The 16,440-nt window shown below is 61.7% G+C and overlaps 1 protein-coding gene and 21 non-coding genes across 24 annotated transcripts in view; 11 read left to right on the forward strand and 11 right to left on the reverse strand.

The window, feature by feature from the left end:
• Positions 1-116: 116 nt before the first annotated feature.
• Positions 117-188, forward strand: TRNAA-CGC (transfer RNA alanine (anticodon CGC)). Its single transcript has one exon. It is a non-coding gene; the product is annotated as a tRNA-Ala (tRNA).
• A 458-nt stretch (positions 189-646) lies between these two features.
• On the reverse strand, positions 647-718 carry TRNAP-AGG (transfer RNA proline (anticodon AGG)). Its single transcript has one exon. It is a non-coding gene; the product is annotated as a tRNA-Pro (tRNA).
• A 1,053-nt stretch (positions 719-1,771) lies between these two features.
• Positions 1,772-1,843, forward strand: TRNAP-AGG (transfer RNA proline (anticodon AGG)). Its single transcript has one exon. It is a non-coding gene; the product is annotated as a tRNA-Pro (tRNA).
• An 802-nt stretch (positions 1,844-2,645) lies between these two features.
• On the forward strand, positions 2,646-2,717 carry TRNAP-UGG (transfer RNA proline (anticodon UGG)). Its single transcript has one exon. It is a non-coding gene; the product is annotated as a tRNA-Pro (tRNA).
• A 283-nt stretch (positions 2,718-3,000) lies between these two features.
• Positions 3,001-3,072, forward strand: TRNAA-UGC (transfer RNA alanine (anticodon UGC)). The gene has a single exon. It is a non-coding gene; the product is annotated as a tRNA-Ala (tRNA).
• A 913-nt stretch (positions 3,073-3,985) lies between these two features.
• Positions 3,986-4,067, reverse strand: TRNAS-CGA (transfer RNA serine (anticodon CGA)). The gene has a single exon. It is a non-coding gene; the product is annotated as a tRNA-Ser (tRNA).
• Positions 4,068-4,343: 276 nt separating this feature from the next.
• On the forward strand, positions 4,344-4,415 carry TRNAP-AGG (transfer RNA proline (anticodon AGG)). Its single transcript has one exon. It is a non-coding gene; the product is annotated as a tRNA-Pro (tRNA).
• Positions 4,416-4,871: 456 nt separating this feature from the next.
• Positions 4,872-4,943, reverse strand: TRNAA-UGC (transfer RNA alanine (anticodon UGC)). The gene has a single exon. It is a non-coding gene; the product is annotated as a tRNA-Ala (tRNA).
• Positions 4,944-5,226: 283 nt separating this feature from the next.
• Positions 5,227-5,298, reverse strand: TRNAP-CGG (transfer RNA proline (anticodon CGG)). The gene has a single exon. It is a non-coding gene; the product is annotated as a tRNA-Pro (tRNA).
• A 250-nt stretch (positions 5,299-5,548) lies between these two features.
• TRNAA-CGC (transfer RNA alanine (anticodon CGC)) lies at positions 5,549-5,620 on the forward strand. Its single transcript has one exon. It is a non-coding gene; the product is annotated as a tRNA-Ala (tRNA).
• Positions 5,621-6,181: 561 nt separating this feature from the next.
• On the reverse strand, positions 6,182-6,263 carry TRNAS-UGA (transfer RNA serine (anticodon UGA)). Its single transcript has one exon. It is a non-coding gene; the product is annotated as a tRNA-Ser (tRNA).
• Positions 6,264-6,554: 291 nt separating this feature from the next.
• On the reverse strand, positions 6,555-6,626 carry TRNAA-UGC (transfer RNA alanine (anticodon UGC)). Its single transcript has one exon. It is a non-coding gene; the product is annotated as a tRNA-Ala (tRNA).
• A 283-nt stretch (positions 6,627-6,909) lies between these two features.
• On the reverse strand, positions 6,910-6,981 carry TRNAP-CGG (transfer RNA proline (anticodon CGG)). The gene has a single exon. It is a non-coding gene; the product is annotated as a tRNA-Pro (tRNA).
• Positions 6,982-7,228: 247 nt separating this feature from the next.
• TRNAA-UGC (transfer RNA alanine (anticodon UGC)) lies at positions 7,229-7,300 on the forward strand. The gene has a single exon. It is a non-coding gene; the product is annotated as a tRNA-Ala (tRNA).
• Positions 7,301-8,001: 701 nt separating this feature from the next.
• Positions 8,002-8,083, reverse strand: TRNAS-CGA (transfer RNA serine (anticodon CGA)). Its single transcript has one exon. It is a non-coding gene; the product is annotated as a tRNA-Ser (tRNA).
• A 275-nt stretch (positions 8,084-8,358) lies between these two features.
• Positions 8,359-8,430, forward strand: TRNAP-AGG (transfer RNA proline (anticodon AGG)). The gene has a single exon. It is a non-coding gene; the product is annotated as a tRNA-Pro (tRNA).
• Positions 8,431-8,715: 285 nt separating this feature from the next.
• TRNAT-AGU (transfer RNA threonine (anticodon AGU)) lies at positions 8,716-8,789 on the forward strand. The gene has a single exon. It is a non-coding gene; the product is annotated as a tRNA-Thr (tRNA).
• Positions 8,790-11,085: 2,296 nt separating this feature from the next.
• TRNAS-GCU (transfer RNA serine (anticodon GCU)) lies at positions 11,086-11,167 on the reverse strand. Its single transcript has one exon. It is a non-coding gene; the product is annotated as a tRNA-Ser (tRNA).
• Positions 11,168-11,373: 206 nt separating this feature from the next.
• Positions 11,374-11,446, forward strand: TRNAM-CAU (transfer RNA methionine (anticodon CAU)). The gene has a single exon. It is a non-coding gene; the product is annotated as a tRNA-Met (tRNA).
• Positions 11,447-11,676: 230 nt separating this feature from the next.
• Positions 11,677-11,749, reverse strand: TRNAM-CAU (transfer RNA methionine (anticodon CAU)). Its single transcript has one exon. It is a non-coding gene; the product is annotated as a tRNA-Met (tRNA).
• Positions 11,750-11,855: 106 nt separating this feature from the next.
• TRNAS-GCU (transfer RNA serine (anticodon GCU)) lies at positions 11,856-11,937 on the forward strand. Its single transcript has one exon. It is a non-coding gene; the product is annotated as a tRNA-Ser (tRNA).
• A 220-nt stretch (positions 11,938-12,157) lies between these two features.
• The window catches only part of MCM3AP (minichromosome maintenance complex component 3 associated protein), a 32,432-nt gene continuing 28,149 nt past the window's right edge, over positions 12,158-16,440 (reverse strand). For all 3 annotated transcript variants that reach the window (XM_054829357.1, XM_054829358.1, XM_054829356.1), the window contains 4 exons: positions 16,202-16,331; positions 14,983-15,192; positions 14,175-14,325; positions 12,158-13,684 (listed from right to left, as the gene is read on the reverse strand). In XM_054829357.1, coding sequence (XP_054685332.1) covers positions 13,526-13,684; positions 14,175-14,325; positions 14,983-15,192; positions 16,202-16,331 — 650 coding nt within the window. In that variant the 3' untranslated portion in view covers positions 12,158-13,525. The remainder of the gene's footprint in view (positions 13,685-14,174; positions 14,326-14,982; positions 15,193-16,201; positions 16,332-16,440) is intronic.

The raw sequence follows: 16,440 nt of genomic DNA on the forward strand, positions 1-16,440 counted from the left end.
GGCAAAACCGTGGTATGGCCATTGGGTTTCTCTTTCAGCTGACACTGTTTTTAGCAAGCATGGATGCTGGCGCTGCGGTGGCAGGGACGGTTCGCCCAAGGCATAGCCCTGGGCAGGGGGATGTAGCTCAGCGGGAGAGCGCTTGCTTCGCATGTAAGAGGCCCTGGGTTCAACCCCCAGCATCTCCAGCTTTTGTCTCCCTGAAAATTTCCTCCAGAAAACAGCTCCTTTCTTGCTGCATGGGACATCACCCCCCCAAAGCCCATCTCTGTCTTGCATCATGGTGGCTCCCCTTGTCCCTGGAATCCCAGTGGCTATTCCCTTTCCCAGCAATCTGCCTCTGCCCCTGGGCAGACCTGTCCTCGGGGCCGTGGTGGTGGCTGAGGGCCCCGCTCTGCCATCCCCCGCTGCCCCGACAGCCCCTTCCCCAGCCAGGAGGGGACGAGCCCCGGCCACGGCTGAGCCGTGTCTCTGCCCATGGGGCAGCGGGCAGCACCTCGCTCGCTCCCGGCACTGGCAGCACCGTGGCAGCTGAGGGGCCGCGTCCGAGGTGGGGAGGCCGCCTGTCCCCCCTGTGCCGGGCAGTGTCGCCCCGTGGGTGCCCCGAGCCCGCAGGTGCTGTGCCAGCGGTGGGTGCCCAAAAGGAGGGCTCGTCCGGGAGTTGAACCCGGGACCTCTCGCACCCTAAGCGAGAATCATACCCCTAGACCAACGAGCCGGGGTGCGCAGCTGCCCGGGCACCCCCACCCTGTGCGGGCACTGGGGTGCTGTGGGGGGCAGCACTGCAAAGGCACCCCAGGGACACTTTTTGGGGAATGACCCTGTGCCAGCCCCTGGGGAGCCGAGCGGGGCTGAGCATGTGTGTGGCAATGCACCGGCCACTTCCCAGGAAAGGGGGTGCCCGGGGGGCACCGGGACAGATTTTGTGGGGCCAGCACAAGGGGAGAGAGGGGGGCACAGGGAGCCCCGCAAGGCCCCAGGATGGGGCTGTGATGGCCCTGGGGCAGGAGGGGCACAGCCCCCCCAAGCCTTTCCAGGCTTTGCAGTCCCAGAGGAGGTGGGGAAGTGGCATTTCCCGGGATGCTGAGTGGGCTCCCAGGCATCGACGTGTGCCCCATCCCCAGGGCGCTGGGGGAGCCGATGGCCGGAGAGCGGAGGGGAGGGAGGGGGCAGCGACCTGTGAGAGGTGCGGGATTCAACTCCCGGACGAGCCCTCCTTTTGGGCACACACCTTCCCCGGCGGCATGTGGGACCATGGCATCAGCGGGACACGGCGAGGGCAGCGGTGCCCGGCACAGAGGGGTCGGTGTCCCGTCCTGGCTGGCACGTCCCCGTGGGCAGGATGGCCCCCAGGAGCGGGCAGCGAGGTGCTGCCGGGGGTGAGGGCAGGAGGCCGATGGAGGTCAATGGAGGCCGATGGAGCCAATGGAGGACGGGGTTGGGAAGGGCAGGGAGAGGCAGCACTGGGCAGCGCAGCACAGAGTGGGTGCCGCGGCAGCGGGACCCCGAGGGTCTGTGATATTGTGCGCTCCCTGTGCCCCCCTGGATGCCCTCTCCCAGCCCGTCCTTGCTGCCCCCTTTTCCTGGGAGCTGGGAAAGTCTCCACAGTGGCCGGTGCATCCTCGCACGCACGCTCAGCCCCGCTCGGCTCCCCAGGGGCTGGCACAGGGTCATTCCCCAAAAAGTGTCCCTGGGGTGCCTTTGCAGTGCTGCCCCCCACAGCACCCCAGTGCCCGCACAGGGTGGGGGTGCCCGGGCAGCTGCGCACCCCGGCTCGTTGGTCTAGGGGTATGATTCTCGCTTAGGGTGCGAGAGGTCCCGGGTTCAACTCCCGGACGAGCCCTCCTTTTGGGCACCCACCGCCGGCACAGCACCCGCGGGCTCGGGGCACCCACGGGGCGACACTGCCCGGCACAGGGGGGACAGGCGGCCTCCCCACCTCGGACGCGGCCCCTCAGCTGCCACGGTGCCGCCAGTGCCGGGAGCGAGCGAGGTGCTGCCCGCTGCCCCATGGGCAGAGACACGGCTCAGCCGTGGCCGGGGCTCGTCCCCTCCTGGCTGGGGAAGGGGCTGTCGGGGCAGCGGGGGACGGCAGAGCGGGGCCCTCAGCCACCACCACGGCCCCGGGGCCAGCTCTGCCCGGGGGCTGCGTCCAGAGAAACATGTCCCAGCTCTGCCCCACAGCCGTCCTCCCTGTGCCGGCCGGCCCGGGGGCAGCCGAGGGACACCCAGTGCCTGCAGAGCCCGAACCCAGGGCCAGCGGCTGCGGCAGGCGGGGAAGGGAGCAGCGCCAGGGATTTTCCGGGAGGGAAGAGGAAGGTCAGAGGGAACATCAGCTTTGGGGGGTGCCCCATGGAGGAAGAAGGGCGGGGGTGATGGTGCACAGCAGCGGCCATTTCCGCACCGCTGCAAGGGCCAGGGAGGAGGTTTTGAGGAGAAAAACCCCGGAGACGCTGGGAATTGGGGATGCTGGGCACGAAGAGGCTGCAGTCACCTCCAGCTGCTGGCTCCACGCACAGGGATGTCAAGAGGGACCTGCCTGCTCCCAGAGCGTGCCCAGGGTCACGCAGAGCCTCAGCTGCCCCCCCAAAGCCCCAAAAGTGCCTGGGTGACAGGGGTGGGGGGGCAATGGGGTGCAGCACCCCGGCTCGTTGGTCTAGGGGTATGATTCTCGCTTTGGGTGCGAGAGGTCCCGGGTTCAACTCCCGGACGAGCCCTCCTTTTGGGCACCCACCGCCCTCGGCTGGTGTGCGGGGCCCCCGGCCGGTGGTGGGAGCAGGGCCAGGGAGGTGGGAGGGCACCGGTGCCTGGTGCCGCAGGGATGGTCAGAGTGTTTGGGGTGGGCACAGCCCACGGCCAGGATGGAACGCAGCAATGGGAATGGTGGAGTGCGACCCCTGACTGTTTTGAGGCCCTGGGCAGAGCAGGGCGAGGGGTGGGCAGTGGGGCAGCGCTGCGGGTGAGGGGACTTGCCCAGGCCCCCACCCCTGCCCACGCAGAGGGGATGTAGCTCAGCGGGAGAGCGCTTGCTTTGCATGTAAGAGGCCCTGGGTTCAACCCCCAGCATCTCCAGCTTTTGCCTCCTGCCCAGGCTCCCTCCCTGCCCGCTGCGGGGCTGACAGACCCCCAACCCCCCCCCCCCGAAAAGGTCTGGGGTGCTTCCTGGCACCCGCAGCCCACCTGGAATTGCCAGCGGCCCTTTCCCTCCCCTGCCCGGGTGCTGCAGGGCACGGGGGCACTTTGTTTTCCTTCCCACAGGGCTGGGGGTCTCTCTTGGGGTGAACGTCAGTGCTGGGGGAGCAGCCGGGCGGGAGCAGGGCGGTGGGTGCCCAAAAGGAGGGCTCGTCCAGGAGCTGAACCCGGGACCTCTCGCACCCTAAGGAGAATCCTTCCCCCAGACCGAGGAGCTGGGGTGCACAGCTGGGACCCAGCCCAGATCCTGGCCCCACGGCTCCACAGCCCCACGGCCCCGGCACTGCACAGCCCAAATGGTGCCCAGCGCAGGTGGGGGCTGCCCCGGGGCGCTGCCCTCTGCTCTCAGCCATCGGGTCCCCCAGCTTCCCCAGGACGTGGCACGGGGCGATGGCAGGGAGCCCCTCGGCATCTCGGCACAATGGTCCTCAGCTCCCAAACACCGCGGCCCTTGACGGCTGCTTCCTCACCTCTCCTGGGTCTGCAAATCCTGGGGAACCCCGGGGGGGGCTGTGCCCCTCCTGCTGCGGGGCCATCACAGCCGCGAGGCCCTGGGGCATTGCGGGGGACGCAGCCAGGGAGCAGGGTCCCTGGGGCAGGAGCTGCTCACCAGGGAGGAGGTGCAGGGCTGGCGCTGCCCGGGTTCCCTGCACGCTCCCTCCCCAGCTGCCCAAGGGCCCCCAGCACCTCCAGCGAGGTCACCCCAGGACCCTCAGCGTGAGCCACCCCAGGACCCCCAGCATGGGCACCCCAGGCCCCCATCGTGGGCACAGGGCTGGCAGGTAAAAGCTCTCGCTGTGAGCAGGATTCGAACCTGCGCAGGGAAACCCTATTGGATTTCGAGTCCAACGCCTTCACCCCTCGGCCATCACAGCCCCAGCCCTGGGCACCTGGGGGGACACCTGCCCCCCCGTCCTCGGCACCCCCTGCTCCCCCCTGGGTCCCCCCTTTTCCTGGGAGCTGGGAAAGTCTCCGCAGTGGCCGGTGCATCCCCACACACACGCTCAGCCCCGCTCGGCTCCCCAGGGGCTGGCACAGGGTCGTTCCCCAAAAAGTGTCCCTGGGGTCCCCGGGGTCCCTTTGCAGCGCTGCCCCCCCCAGCACCCCAGTGCCCGGCACAGGGTGGGGGTGCCCGGGCAGCTGCGCACCCCGGCTCGTTGGTCTAGGGGTATGATTCTCGCTTAGGGTGCGAGAGGTCCCGGGTTCAACTCCCGGACGAGCCCTCCTTTTGGGCACCCACCGCCCTGCTCCTGCCCGGCTGCTCCCCCAGCACTGACGTTCACCCCAAGAGAGACCCCCAGCCCTGTGGGAAGGAAAACAAAGTGCCCCCGTGTCCTGCAGCACCCGGGCAGGGGAGGGAAAGGGCTGCTGGCAATTCCAGGTGGGCTGCGGGTGCCAGGAAGCACCCCAGACCTTTTCGGGGGGGGTTTGCGGGGGTTGGGGGCTCTGTCAGAGAGAGGCCCCGATCCCTGTGGGGAAGGGACACAAGGTGCCTCCACACCCCGCACTGTCTGGGCAGGGGAGGGAAAGGGCCACGGGCATTCACCGCACTTTGCAGGTGCCGGGAAGCAGCCCCAGCCCATCGGTGCCCACAGGCAGCCCCAGAGCTTTTCTGGGGGCTTTGGGCGTCTGTCAGCCCCGCAGCGGGCAGGGAGGGAGCCTGGGCAGGAGGCAAAAGCTGGAGATGCTGGGGGTTGAACCCAGGGCCTCTTACATGCAAAGCAAGCGCTCTCCCGCTGAGCTACATCCCCTCTGCGTGGGCAGGGGTGGGGGCCTGGGCAAGTCCCCTCACCCGCAGCGCTGCCCCACTGCCCACCCCTCGCCCTGCTCTGCCCAGGGCCTCAAAACAGCCAGGGGTCGCACTCCACCATTCCCATTGCTGTGATCCATCCTGGCCGTGGGCTGTGCCCACCCCAAACACTCTGACCATCCCTGCGGCACCAGGCACCGGTGCCCTCCCACCTCCCTGGCCCTGCTCCCACCACCGGCCGGGGGCCCCGCACACCAGCCGAGGGCGGTGGGTGCCCAAAAGGAGGGCTCGTCCGGGAGTTGAACCCGGGACCTCTCGCACCCGAAGCGAGAATCATACCCCTAGACCAACGAGCCGGGGTGCTGCAGGTGGGCAGGAACCCCCGCCCTGACCCCCAGTGCTCCGGGAACTGGCAGGGGATGGTGCCTGGGGAATCCCTTTCTGCCCCAAGTATGTTCAGAAGTGGGAGGTGCCCCTTGCTCTGCTCTGGCATGGGGCTCGTATCTGGACATGGCCACGGGCTGTAAGTGCCCCAGCTCCAAAAGCCACAGGGCCAAAGGACCAGCACGGGCAGCAGGACATGCAGGGTCAGGCAGCCCACAGGCAGGGGATGTAGCTCAGCGGGAGAGCGCTTGCTTCGCATGTAAGAGGCCCTGGGTTCAATCCCCAGCATCTCCAGCTTTTGCCTCCCCAGAGCCACCTCCTCCACTGGGCTGTGCTGATAAACCTCACGTCTACTTCTGCAAGGCCTCCCCAAAAAACGTTTTCTGTGCCAGCACGCAGCACCTCAGCACTGGGCAGAGCTGGCCCCGGGGCCGTGGCGGTGGCTGAGGGCCCCGCTCTGCCGTCCCCCGCTGCCCCGACAGCCCCTTCCCCAGCCAGGAGGGGACGAGCCCCGGCCACGGCTGAGCCGTGTCTCTGCCCATGGGGCAGCGGGCAGCACCTCGCTCGCTCCCGGCACTGGCGGCACCGTGGCAGCTGAGGGGCCGCGTCCGAGGTGGGGAGGCCGCCTGTCCCCCCTGTGCTGGGCAGCATCGCCCCGTGGGTGCCCCGAGCCCGCGGGTGCTGTGCCGGCGGTGGGTGCCCAAAAGGAGGGCTCGTCCGGGAGTTGAACCCAGGGTCCCAGAGGCCCACCGGTGCCCAGCACAGCTCTCCTTCTCCACTGCTCTCCAGCCATCTGCTCCCACGGGTTAATGGTGCCCTGGCCCCCAACCCCATCCTGCCGTGGGTAAAAGCTCTCGCTGTGAGCAGGATTCGAACCTGCGCAGGGAAACCCTATTGGATTTCAAGTCCAACGCCTTCACCCCTCGGCCATCACAGCCCCTGACAGCCCCCCATGGGCAGCGACTCCCCAGCTTTGCCCTGGGCTCTGCCTCCAGGGAGAAAATGCCCCCCCGCCCGGCGGGGGCCATCTGTACAGTCCCAATGCCCCTTCACAGCCACAGTGCCCGCACCCATCTCCTCCACAGTCTGCACATGCCAGGGTGGGGAAAAAGGAACACCCAGGGTTATTTACAGATTGCTGGGAAAAATCCCAGTGCAGCAGAGCACTAAAGGGAAGCGTCCTCCAGTCATGCCCAGGGAGACAATGGATTTTTGGGGGAAAAGGACATGGAGATGCTGGGGGTTGAACCCAGGGCCTCTTACATGCAAAGCAAGCGCTCTCCCGCTGAGCTACATCCCCTCTGCGTGGGCAGGGGTGGGGGCCTGGACAAGTCCCCTCACCCGCAGCGCTGCCCCACTGCCCACCCCTCGCCCTGCTCTGCCCAGGGCCTCAAAACAGCCAGGGGCCGCACTCCACCATTCCCATTGCTGCGTTCCATCCTGGCCGTGGGCTGTGCCCACCCCAAACACTCTGACCATCCCCACGGCACCAGGCACCGGTGCCCTCCCACCTCCCTGGCCCTGCTCCCACCACCGGCCGGGGGCCCCGCACACCAGCCGAGGGCGGTGGGTGCCCAAAAGGAGGGCTCGTCCGGGAGTTGAACCCGGGACCTCTCACACCCGAAGCGAGAATCATACCCCTAGACCAACGAGCCGGGGTGCTGCACCCCATTGCACCCCCAGCCTCTGCACCCCACAATTTTGGGGGTTGGTCAGCGTGACTGATGCTTCCTTTTACTGCTGGACAGCCTGGAGCAGGGAAATCCATCTTACTGTGCCCAGGATGTGGGGTCGGCATTTGGAGGTGGCCACAGCACGGAACTGCCCTGGCCCCAGTGGCCATGGGGGCAGCTGGAGCACAGGGTCAGCAGAGCCCCCCATGCACAGCCCTGCCCACGCAGAGGGGATGTAGCTCAGTGGGAGAGCGCTTGCTTTGCATGTAAGAGGCCCTGGGTTCAACCCCCAGCATCTCCAGCTTTTGCCTCCTCCCCAGACCCCCTCCCTGCCCGCTGCAGGGCTGACAGAGCCCCCCAAAAAAGCTTTGGAGCTGCCTGTGGGCATGGCTGGCACAGGACTGAGGGGACAGCAGCGTTGCATGCAGAGCCAGTGGGTGCAGTGGGTGCTCGCACCCCATGCCAGGACCCACAGGAGAGGGAGCTGCCCCACTCACCCTGCCCAGCCCCGAGCTGCAGTGACTGTGGGGCACTGTCAGGGGGAAGGAGGGGATGAAAGCCAACAGCTGACCCCAAATGAGCTCTGTGCTCCCCAGACAAAAGCAGGGCAGGCTTTGCCCAAAGTGAGGGCTCCTCCGGGAGTTGGACCCAGATTCTTTTGCACCTGAAGGTGGAACTATACCCCAAGCCTGCCTTGGGCTCCCCAGCCCTGCTTCTCTTCCCTTTGGCCCCACAACCCACTGGTAAAAGCATCTGCAGATAAACCCACACCTGGCATCCCTTGGCTGTGGGTCCCCAACCTCTTTGGGTGGTCCTTGTCCCCCATCGCATCTGCTCAAGAGGGAGCAGTTCACCTGGCCCCAGGGCAAATGTCCTGCCCCGTGTTGCCTCACTCTCCCGGGGCTGCCAGGGAGCAGGGTCCCTGGTGCGGGAGCTGCTTCCCAGGGAGGAGGTGCACCCCAGGCCCCCATCGTGGGCACAGGGCTGGCAGGTAAAAGCTCTCGCTGTGAGCAGGATTCGAACCTGCGCAGGGAAACCCTATTGGATTTCGAGTCCAACGCCTTCACCCCTCGGCCATCACAGCCCCAGCCCTGGGCACCTGGGGGGACACCTGTCCCCCTGTCCTGGGCACCCCCTGCTCCCCCCTTGTGCCCCCTTTTCCTGGGAGCTGGGAAAGTCTCCGCAGTGGCCGGTGCATCTCCACACACACGCTCAGCCCCGCTCGGCTCCCCAGGGGCTGGCACAGGGTCGTTCCCCAAAAAGTGTCCCTGGGGTCCCCAGGGTCCCTTTGCAGCACTGCCCCCCCACAGCACCCCAGTGCCCACACAGGGTGGGGGTGCCCGGGCAGCTGCACACCCCGGCTCGTTGGTCTAGGGGTATGATTCTCGCTTAGGGTGCGAGAGGTCCCGGGTTCAACTCCCGGACGAGCCCTCCTTTTGGGCACCCACCGCCCGCAACTGGCACAGAGCTCATTTGGGTCCTGGCCATTGACTTTTACCCCCCAGGGACACCTCGCAGTCCCTGGGCCTTTGAGCTCAGCGTGACACGCAGGACTGTCCCCCATCCCCGTGGTCTCGACCCCATGCCCAGGCCCATGGATCCTGCAGGGTGACCCCGGAGTCAGGGTGGCCACACGATGGGGACAGGGGCTGAGCAGGGGACATGGCTGTAGCACACCCTGCAGCCGTGGGGCACCCCATGGCAGTGGGGCAGGTGGGCGCCATGGCTCAGCTGGTTAAAGCGCCTGTCTAGTAAACAGGAGATCCTGGGTTCGACTCCCAGTGGTGCCTGGGCCCGGGGGCTGTTTTTCCTCCCTGCCCCAAGCTGGGGGCACTGCTGGGGGTTTCTGCCTGACCCCAGTGTCCCCATCGGGATTTCCTCCAGTGCCCGCAGCCTCCCTTCCTTTTGCCCTTTGAGGAGGGTCCAGCTGCGACTTCTCGGTTACCCCTGTCGGTGGGTGACACGTCCCCCTATCCGGGCAGTAGCCCCTGGTTCTCTGCCCCGCTGCCCCAGTTTGCCCCCTCCCAAGGATGACGCTGCCCTGGCACAGTCTGGGTGCATGCTTTTCCCAAAAACTTATTTCAGCGCAGGACAGGGACAGTCCTGGAGATGCTGGGGAAGATCTGGAAGTCTGGGTGGGGGCAGAAAGGATTTGGGAGCATCTCTGGGATGTGGGGTGGGTGTTGGGGGGCCGGCAGCCACACATATGTAATGATGGAGCCCATGGAGACAAGGGGAAGGTGCCCCCTGAGCGTACCAGGGCTAAGGCATCTCTGGGTGGATGGGGGGTCCTGGGAGAGGGGACCCTGGGCACAGGCTCTGCTGTGGGGCTGGGTCACGGGATCGGGTGCCCTGGGGCAGGTTTCCAGCGCTTGTTACGGGCAGCAGAAGAGCCGCAAATCATTCAGGGCTGTGTCGTCACTCTTCAGCCCCCGTGCAGGCTCCTGCCGCCTCTGGATGCCGCACACCGCCCTGGGGCACTGGGGACTCCAGCCGCCTCACTGACCCCAGGGGGACCCCGTCCCCTCCAGGACGTGCCCGTCGGAGCAGGCGAAGCGGGCGCTGGTGGCAGCCACTTCATCGCTCAGGAGCCCGTGCTGGGGCACCTGGACCCGCAGCGCAAAGCCCAGCAGGCGCCCTCGGTGCGGGCACCAACAGGCCTCCAACCAGCGGCCCCACCTAGGAGAAGGGAAGATGGTGGGTGCCAAGGGCGGGGGGGTGCAGGAGGAGGAGGAGGAGCACAAGCCCTTCTGAGCTGGAGGCAGCTGTGGAGGAGGGTCCTCAGCCACGGGGAGGGGCTGGGGGGGCTGGGGGCTCACCTGCCACTCTGGGACTCGGCTGTGTATCCACCACTGGGATCCCCGCCACAGGTGCAGTGCAGCCGAATCCCGTTGAGTGCCGTGTCGTCCTCCATCACCCCCTGGGGTGCCTCTACCTGCGAGGGAACAGAGGTGGGGGGTCACTCTCCATGGGAGGGGGGTCCCTGGACTGGCCATGGGCACCGGCACGGAGGCTGCACCTTGAAGCTGACACCGCTGGCATAGGAGCCCTTGGGGCACATGTCCAGCCAGGCCGTCTCCCCAGGGTCCCCCGTTGGACATGGCGATGACAGAGGCATCCCTCCCACCCAGCTCCCGCTCCTGCCCCTGCCCTGTGGCACCCACGAGGCCCCGCCAGCAGCAGCAGGACCCGTCCCCACGGCATGGCTGCCCTGCCTGTGGCCGGCCCGCCAGGCTCTTATACCGAGCAGGGCTGGTGGAAGGACCCTGACAGCATCTCAGTTACCTTCCCAGGGTGCCCGGGCCTGTTGGATGGCCAGGATTAGCTGCAGGGGAGGGCTAATCCCCCGCCGGATGGGATGCAGAGAGATGATCCACCAGCTCTTTGTTTGGGTCCCTCTCAGGGCAGCTTGCCCAGAGCCACCAGCATCCCGGTGCCAACCGGGGCTTGGGGCACCTTCCTCTCCTCCTCTGCGCTCCTGCTGTGTGCAAGATGGGACTTGCATTCTGCCTTTTGCTTCCTGTCTTTTTTGCAGTTAAAATGAATGGGCATGTTCACTGACACCTCTGATGGAAATCCCTTCCCATCTTCTCTGCCCCCACTCCCCAAGGTATCCATATCATCATGGCTTCATGCTTCATTTGTCCCAGTTTGCTTCCCGGTTGCACCCTCCTCTTTTGAAGGGTTACCGTCTTACTGCTTAACAGCCACTGTCTGCAGTAATAGCTCTTTTAAGGATTTCTGAGTGGGGTTTTTTCCCATGAGTCTTGGGATAAAAGACTCCCAGCCACCTCCATACCAGGGTCTGGCTACCCTTTCAGATGCTTCTTCAATTTCTTCTGCCCAGGCTCCTCGGTTTCCTCCTGCCATCCCCTTTCCAAAGTCAAAGGCTACTGTGGAGCCACTGGTGACCTCCCCGTGGAAGGATGCGGTTGCACTGGTGGACCAGACACTTCCTATTAGATCCCCCCGCGTCTCAGACACCGCTGGGTCCCCGTGTGCCAGGCAGGAGCTTGAGCCAAGCCCGGCCGCAGGACACGCCAGCCCGGGCTGTCGTCATTTACCCCACGCTGCAGCAAAAAATCCCGACGAGGGTGGGATTCGAACCCACGCGTGCAGAGCACAATGGATTAGCAGTCCATCGCCTTCACCACTCGGCCACCTCGTCCTGCCCCGCACAGCCAACCGGCCCCGCCCCTCGCTAACCGGTGCGGAGCCCCGCTGCCGGCCGGGCGGGGGGCGGCTGCTCTCCCGGTGCCGCCCCGGTGCCTCCCCGGTGCTCTCCCGCCGGGGCCCGGTGCCGGCCCGGTGCTGACCCGCCTGGGCCCGGCCCACCCGCCCGCTGGAGGCCCGTCCCCAGGCTCGCCCCCCGCCGCCCTCTTAGCGCAGCCGGCAGCGCGTCAGTCTCATAATCTGAAGGTCCTGAGTTCGAGCCTCAGAGAGGGCAGCGCTTTTCCCGCCCCGCCTGGCCGGTGTGCCGCCATTTTGCTGCTCCGCGCAGCCCCGCGGCCGCGTCAGGGAGCTCTGCGGTGGGCCCAGGGCCACCCTCCCTGCCCCGCGCCCAGGCTCCGCTCCTCCCCGCCGCGGCCCTGAAAAAAAAAAAAAAAAAAAAAGCTGTCCCGGGGCCGCCGCCCCCCCTCGTCCGGTTCATCCCGCCCGACGGGGCGGCAAAAGCTTTGCCCTCTCTGAGGCTCGAACTCAGGACCTTCAGATTATGAGACTGACGCGCTGCCGGCTGCGCTAAGAGGGCGGCGGGGGGCTGCTCCGGCCGGGCCCTCTCGTGTTACAGCGGCGCGGGCAGAGGCGGGGCCGGCTGGCAGCGCGGAGGGGCGGGGCCGGCTGGCGGCGCGGGGCAGGACGAGGTGGCCGAGTGGTGAAGGCGATGGACTGCTAATCCATTGTGCTCTGCACGCGTGGGTTCGAATCCCACCCTCGTCGGGACTTTTGCTGCAGCCCCGAGTTTTCCCATCACGTCCCGGAGCCGCAGCTAAGGTGTGAGGTCATGGGGCGTGACGACACGGGGGCTGCTAGGGAGCGAGACCCCCCCCTGCAGTCTGGTAAACTCAGGTACCACACACTAGAAAGGCAAGAGATTATGTTTAATCTCTGAGCGCACCCCGTACCGGGAGCTTTGGCACAGCAACGAGGCGACAGCGCGTTTTCAAGCCGCTACAAATTTATTAGGTACAAAACACATTTACATCAGATGGTGTGAACCACATCCCAAAACACTTTTGGGTGTTTACAGCTGAGTTCCAGGTAAACAGAGAAGCCCAAGGGGCGGCGCTGGGGTAAAGCAACTGTGCTGGGCTGAGGTACGAATAGCCTCAAAGCATCATTTCCTCAGTTGAAATTTCTTATTTTGTCTTAATATTAAGATACTAGTGCTCTTCTAGGTTTAAGGGAAATAATAAAATGCTATTTTAACCCCCCCCCCCCCAGCCAACTATAAAATGACTGGTTTTGGAAGGCATCTGATAGTTTTGGGCTACTGAGAATTTCTAATGAAATCAGGAGCAAGTCAGACAACTGGTCTCTGGCAGGCAAGATAATTGGCGTTCACTGCCAAAGCTGCAGTAATTTGTGTTTCAGCAGGCAGAAGTTTCTGTGTGAGAAAAATCTGCTAATATTCTAACAAAACAAAAAGATTACTTGCACAGGAATACTGCAGACACGAAGTACATCTAGATACTATTTACTGAGAATCATTACTAAACTAAAAAACAAAGGTCTCCAACTTCCAAAGCCACAGATTCTTAAATACCGGAGAACACAAATAATCTGCTCTTCCACAAAAGGAAAATAATTTCTCCAGAGCTGTTTACTGAAGAAAGCATCCTGCTTTCCAGCATGACAATTATAGAATAAGCAACTCATCTGGTTTTAATGCTGTAAATATTCAGTACAATAAAACTTGGGCCCAGCAGAACAAAAATCCTTCTGGATTTGCACTGAGCATCATTAAGTACAACAGACAGTCAAGCGTTGCACCGACTGGAGAACTGACATTCCTGGGCAACAAAACAGCACTTCAAGCCACGGTGCGGCTGCAAGGCAGCTTCTGCATGAAGCAAGCAAGCGCAGAGCTGGGACACCACCCCGAGGACCGTGTCAGTGGAGAGCAATTGCTCCAATGCTCCCAGGAGCCCCTGCTACCTTACAGTTTCCTCCCAGTGAAGCCACATTTACCCACAAGGAGAGCTGGTAGAAAGAAAAATCACCGCTAAGCGTCAATTTAAGGCCTTCCGAGAAAAGCATTTGACTCTTCTCCGTGCCTGTGAAGCAGAGGAGGGAGGCCCAGACCGGGCAAAGCTCACCAGCGAGCCACAGGGACACAGCAAGCCGGGACGCGCTGTCTCTGCGCAGGCAGCCAGGTGAGAGGGGCCCAGGCCCCACGCCTGCTCTGTGTGCTTCTTCCAGGAGGGCACCTGCTGGTTCTGGAACGTGCCCCAGGAGCTCGTCTGTTCTATCACCCGGATTTCTTTACCAAGGTGAGACTCAGCTCTATCGCGTATCTCAGCTCTGCTCAAATATCCACCATGTCCACCAGAGCAGACAGGTGGAGCTCGGAGGCAACTTCACCCTCCTTGTTCGCTCTGAGGAGCTGTTGCAAGTGTTTCAGTCTGTCCGACAGCGCGGGGCTCAGCTCCTCCACCAAAACCTCGCATCCCTCTTGACTCCCAGCCTAGGCAGAAGGGAAAGAGATGAGACTGAGAAAGAAGCATTACCCAGCACCAACCAGGAACTTCTCAGCCCACTGGCTGTTCCCCCACTTTTGAGAACAACCATGGAGGTCAGCACCCCCCACCCCTGAGGGGGTAAGGCCAAAATAGCACGTTCTTCTAGTTCTGTCCCCAGCCCGCCTTTAACTGGGGGAAGCTGACCGACAACAGCGATTCCCTGAGTTGAAGTGCAGCACCACAAGGGCCACTGTTACGACTGCCAGCAGCAGAAAGCATTAACACCTGTGAAGAACTCTTATTCCAGACCTGCAGAAAGCAGTCCCCTCCCTGGAAAGAATTATTTATTTCCAAGGCGTAGTTTTTCAGTCCTTTATTTCCCAAGTCTATCCAACACTGCACACCAAGGTTAATTCCCACCAAAGGTTTTGCAACTACAGCAAGTTTGGCACCTGCGCTCCTCAGAGCTACAGTAATTCTCAGCACCTTTCTTACCCCTTCAGCAGATGACACGGGACTCTTCATCAATGGACAGGTGACAGTTGGGGTGGAGACCAGAGACTGGGGGAGGTAGAGAGGAAGACCTACAAAATCACCAAGGGGCTCGATGTCCTCAACTAGACATTGACGCAACTGTTCTTCAAACCTGGACAGAAAAGATCAAGAGCACCAGCCAGTTTGCAGCCTGGCTTTGTTCTTGTAACCGGTGGGTTAACCAAGAGGTTTGGGTTCGGAAGTGTTTGTAAGAAGGATCTGATGTTCACAGACATTTCCAACACCTTCTGACATACCCCACTGCTATGACAAAAATCTGTCATCCGTGGTTGTGATACAGAAAGGAGCCAGACAGAATGAAGACACACCCAACTGATGGGGAAGGCAGAAGAGACAAGAAACCCTAGGGCCAACCTCAAACACTTTAGTCCTTCAGCTTCATGATCTGCATTGCTACAGGCACCAAAACTAACATCCCAAAGTGGACTTTATAGATGTTTGTGATACTGCAGGACACACAGATTACTGTACACACTGTACTGCTTTTGTTTTGGTGGCTTGATTGACCACAGTTTCCAACCATTCCTCAAATCTCCAAGTATTTCCACCATCCCAGACTGTTTCTTGTGATACAAGTAGGAGCAAGCAGGGAACTGCACTGAAACAATGTGCTCGATGAAATGAGATGAAACGAGATCATCGTCACCTAAGCACTGTTGGACTTCAGCTCCCCATTCCATACAAGTTAGAAATTGTTTACAACCCTGGGCTGGAGCTGCAAGGACAGGATGCTGCTCTGCAAACTTACCTCCTGCTTTCTCTTTTCTCCAGTTGCAATTGTGCCAACAGACGCTCTGGAAGCAACTCCTGGGCCGAGGCTGCATCTGTGAATCCATCTGCACCGGGAATGCTCTTTTCTTGGCCTGACAGCGTGCTCACACCAGAACCATATTGCCCCGGCATCGTAGAGACGCTATAGGGTTTTTTCTTAAAAGAGTTGGGAGATTTTACCCTCAACCTGAGAGAGGAGGAAAAAACAAACACAAGCACAGAAATTGGTATGAGCATATTGATTTTTCCCTACTAGCTTGAAGTTTGGAAATAGCAGGGAGAGAGAATTGATCACTTGGGAGACATAATTCCCTTGTACCAGAGTCCAACATACCACCACGTGCATGGGATTTGAGAGGAACTAATCTGGCAGGGGCTGGGATTCACCCCAAAGAAAGGTACCTACCCGACATCCGCTGCACAGCAGAGCAGTGGCTAAGCTTCCAAGAGGAAAGAGAGACTGGCTTCACGTTGAACAAGGCTAGGGAAGGGAGCCAGACTCTTCAGATCTCAAATACTTTAATGCCACACAGCTAAGGCACGCTCCCTCCTCAACCTCTAGCACTTTCTCTTAGCACTGGGACTCTCCGGGTGTCTTGCCACAAGTTGGGGACAAAGCCTCTTTTGGAACTCAAAGTGTTACAAAATTAATGTGCAATTACCAAAGAGTAAATCTGCAAATCATCTAATGTGTAATTTATCTGTCAGGTCCAGACTGCAGCTGAAGGTGAATGTAAGGGAGGGGGCACTGTTAAGTAAGGGCACACTCATGATGTATCCTGATGCTCTTCCCCAACCTCACACTGTTTTTCCTTCATGCTTTGTGCAGCTAGAGTAAATGCAAGTCTAATTCCAAAGCCTCAGTGGTGTTTTCTCTGGCAGAAGTTAATTTCTCCATTTATAATGCTTTAAGTGGCCCCCCTCCCCAAGCAATCCATTCCTTTGAGAGCTGAGTAACCCTGAAGAAATACAATCTATTTACTACCTGGTTTCAGCACACCCTTGTCCATCATTTTAAGGAGACGTACATAAGTGTGTTCTGGGAGGATGCCACGTGCTGGTTTTCAGCATCATGACTGCGCTGTGCGTTCATCATAGAAGTCCCGAGCGACCTCCTTGGAGTTCGCCGAGCAACTCTGACGGCAAAAGGGACAGCCGAATGGTACTCCCACACGCGGTGCCAGCAGCCGCCTCACCTCTTGTGGCCGTGCCGGATCTCCTCCTGCGTGCGCAGTCTGGCTTGTTCCCATGAAAAAGGGAGAGCAAAATTCTTTAAATGCTCCTTGAAGAAGTACACACGAATCTGGCCATCTTCACTTACTGCTTCTGTGAATAAACCCAAACCCAACGTTTATAAGAGAACAGATTTTCTCCTTCAGAGGAAAAGATCAGTATTAGACAGCAAATTTGAGGAAAAATTGTGTGTTCAGTTTGA

The sequence above is a fragment of the Grus americana genome, chromosome 6, assembly GCF_028858705.1.
Source record: "Grus americana isolate bGruAme1 chromosome 6, bGruAme1.mat, whole genome shotgun sequence".
Taxonomy (NCBI): Eukaryota; Metazoa; Chordata; class Aves; order Gruiformes; family Gruidae; genus Grus; species Grus americana.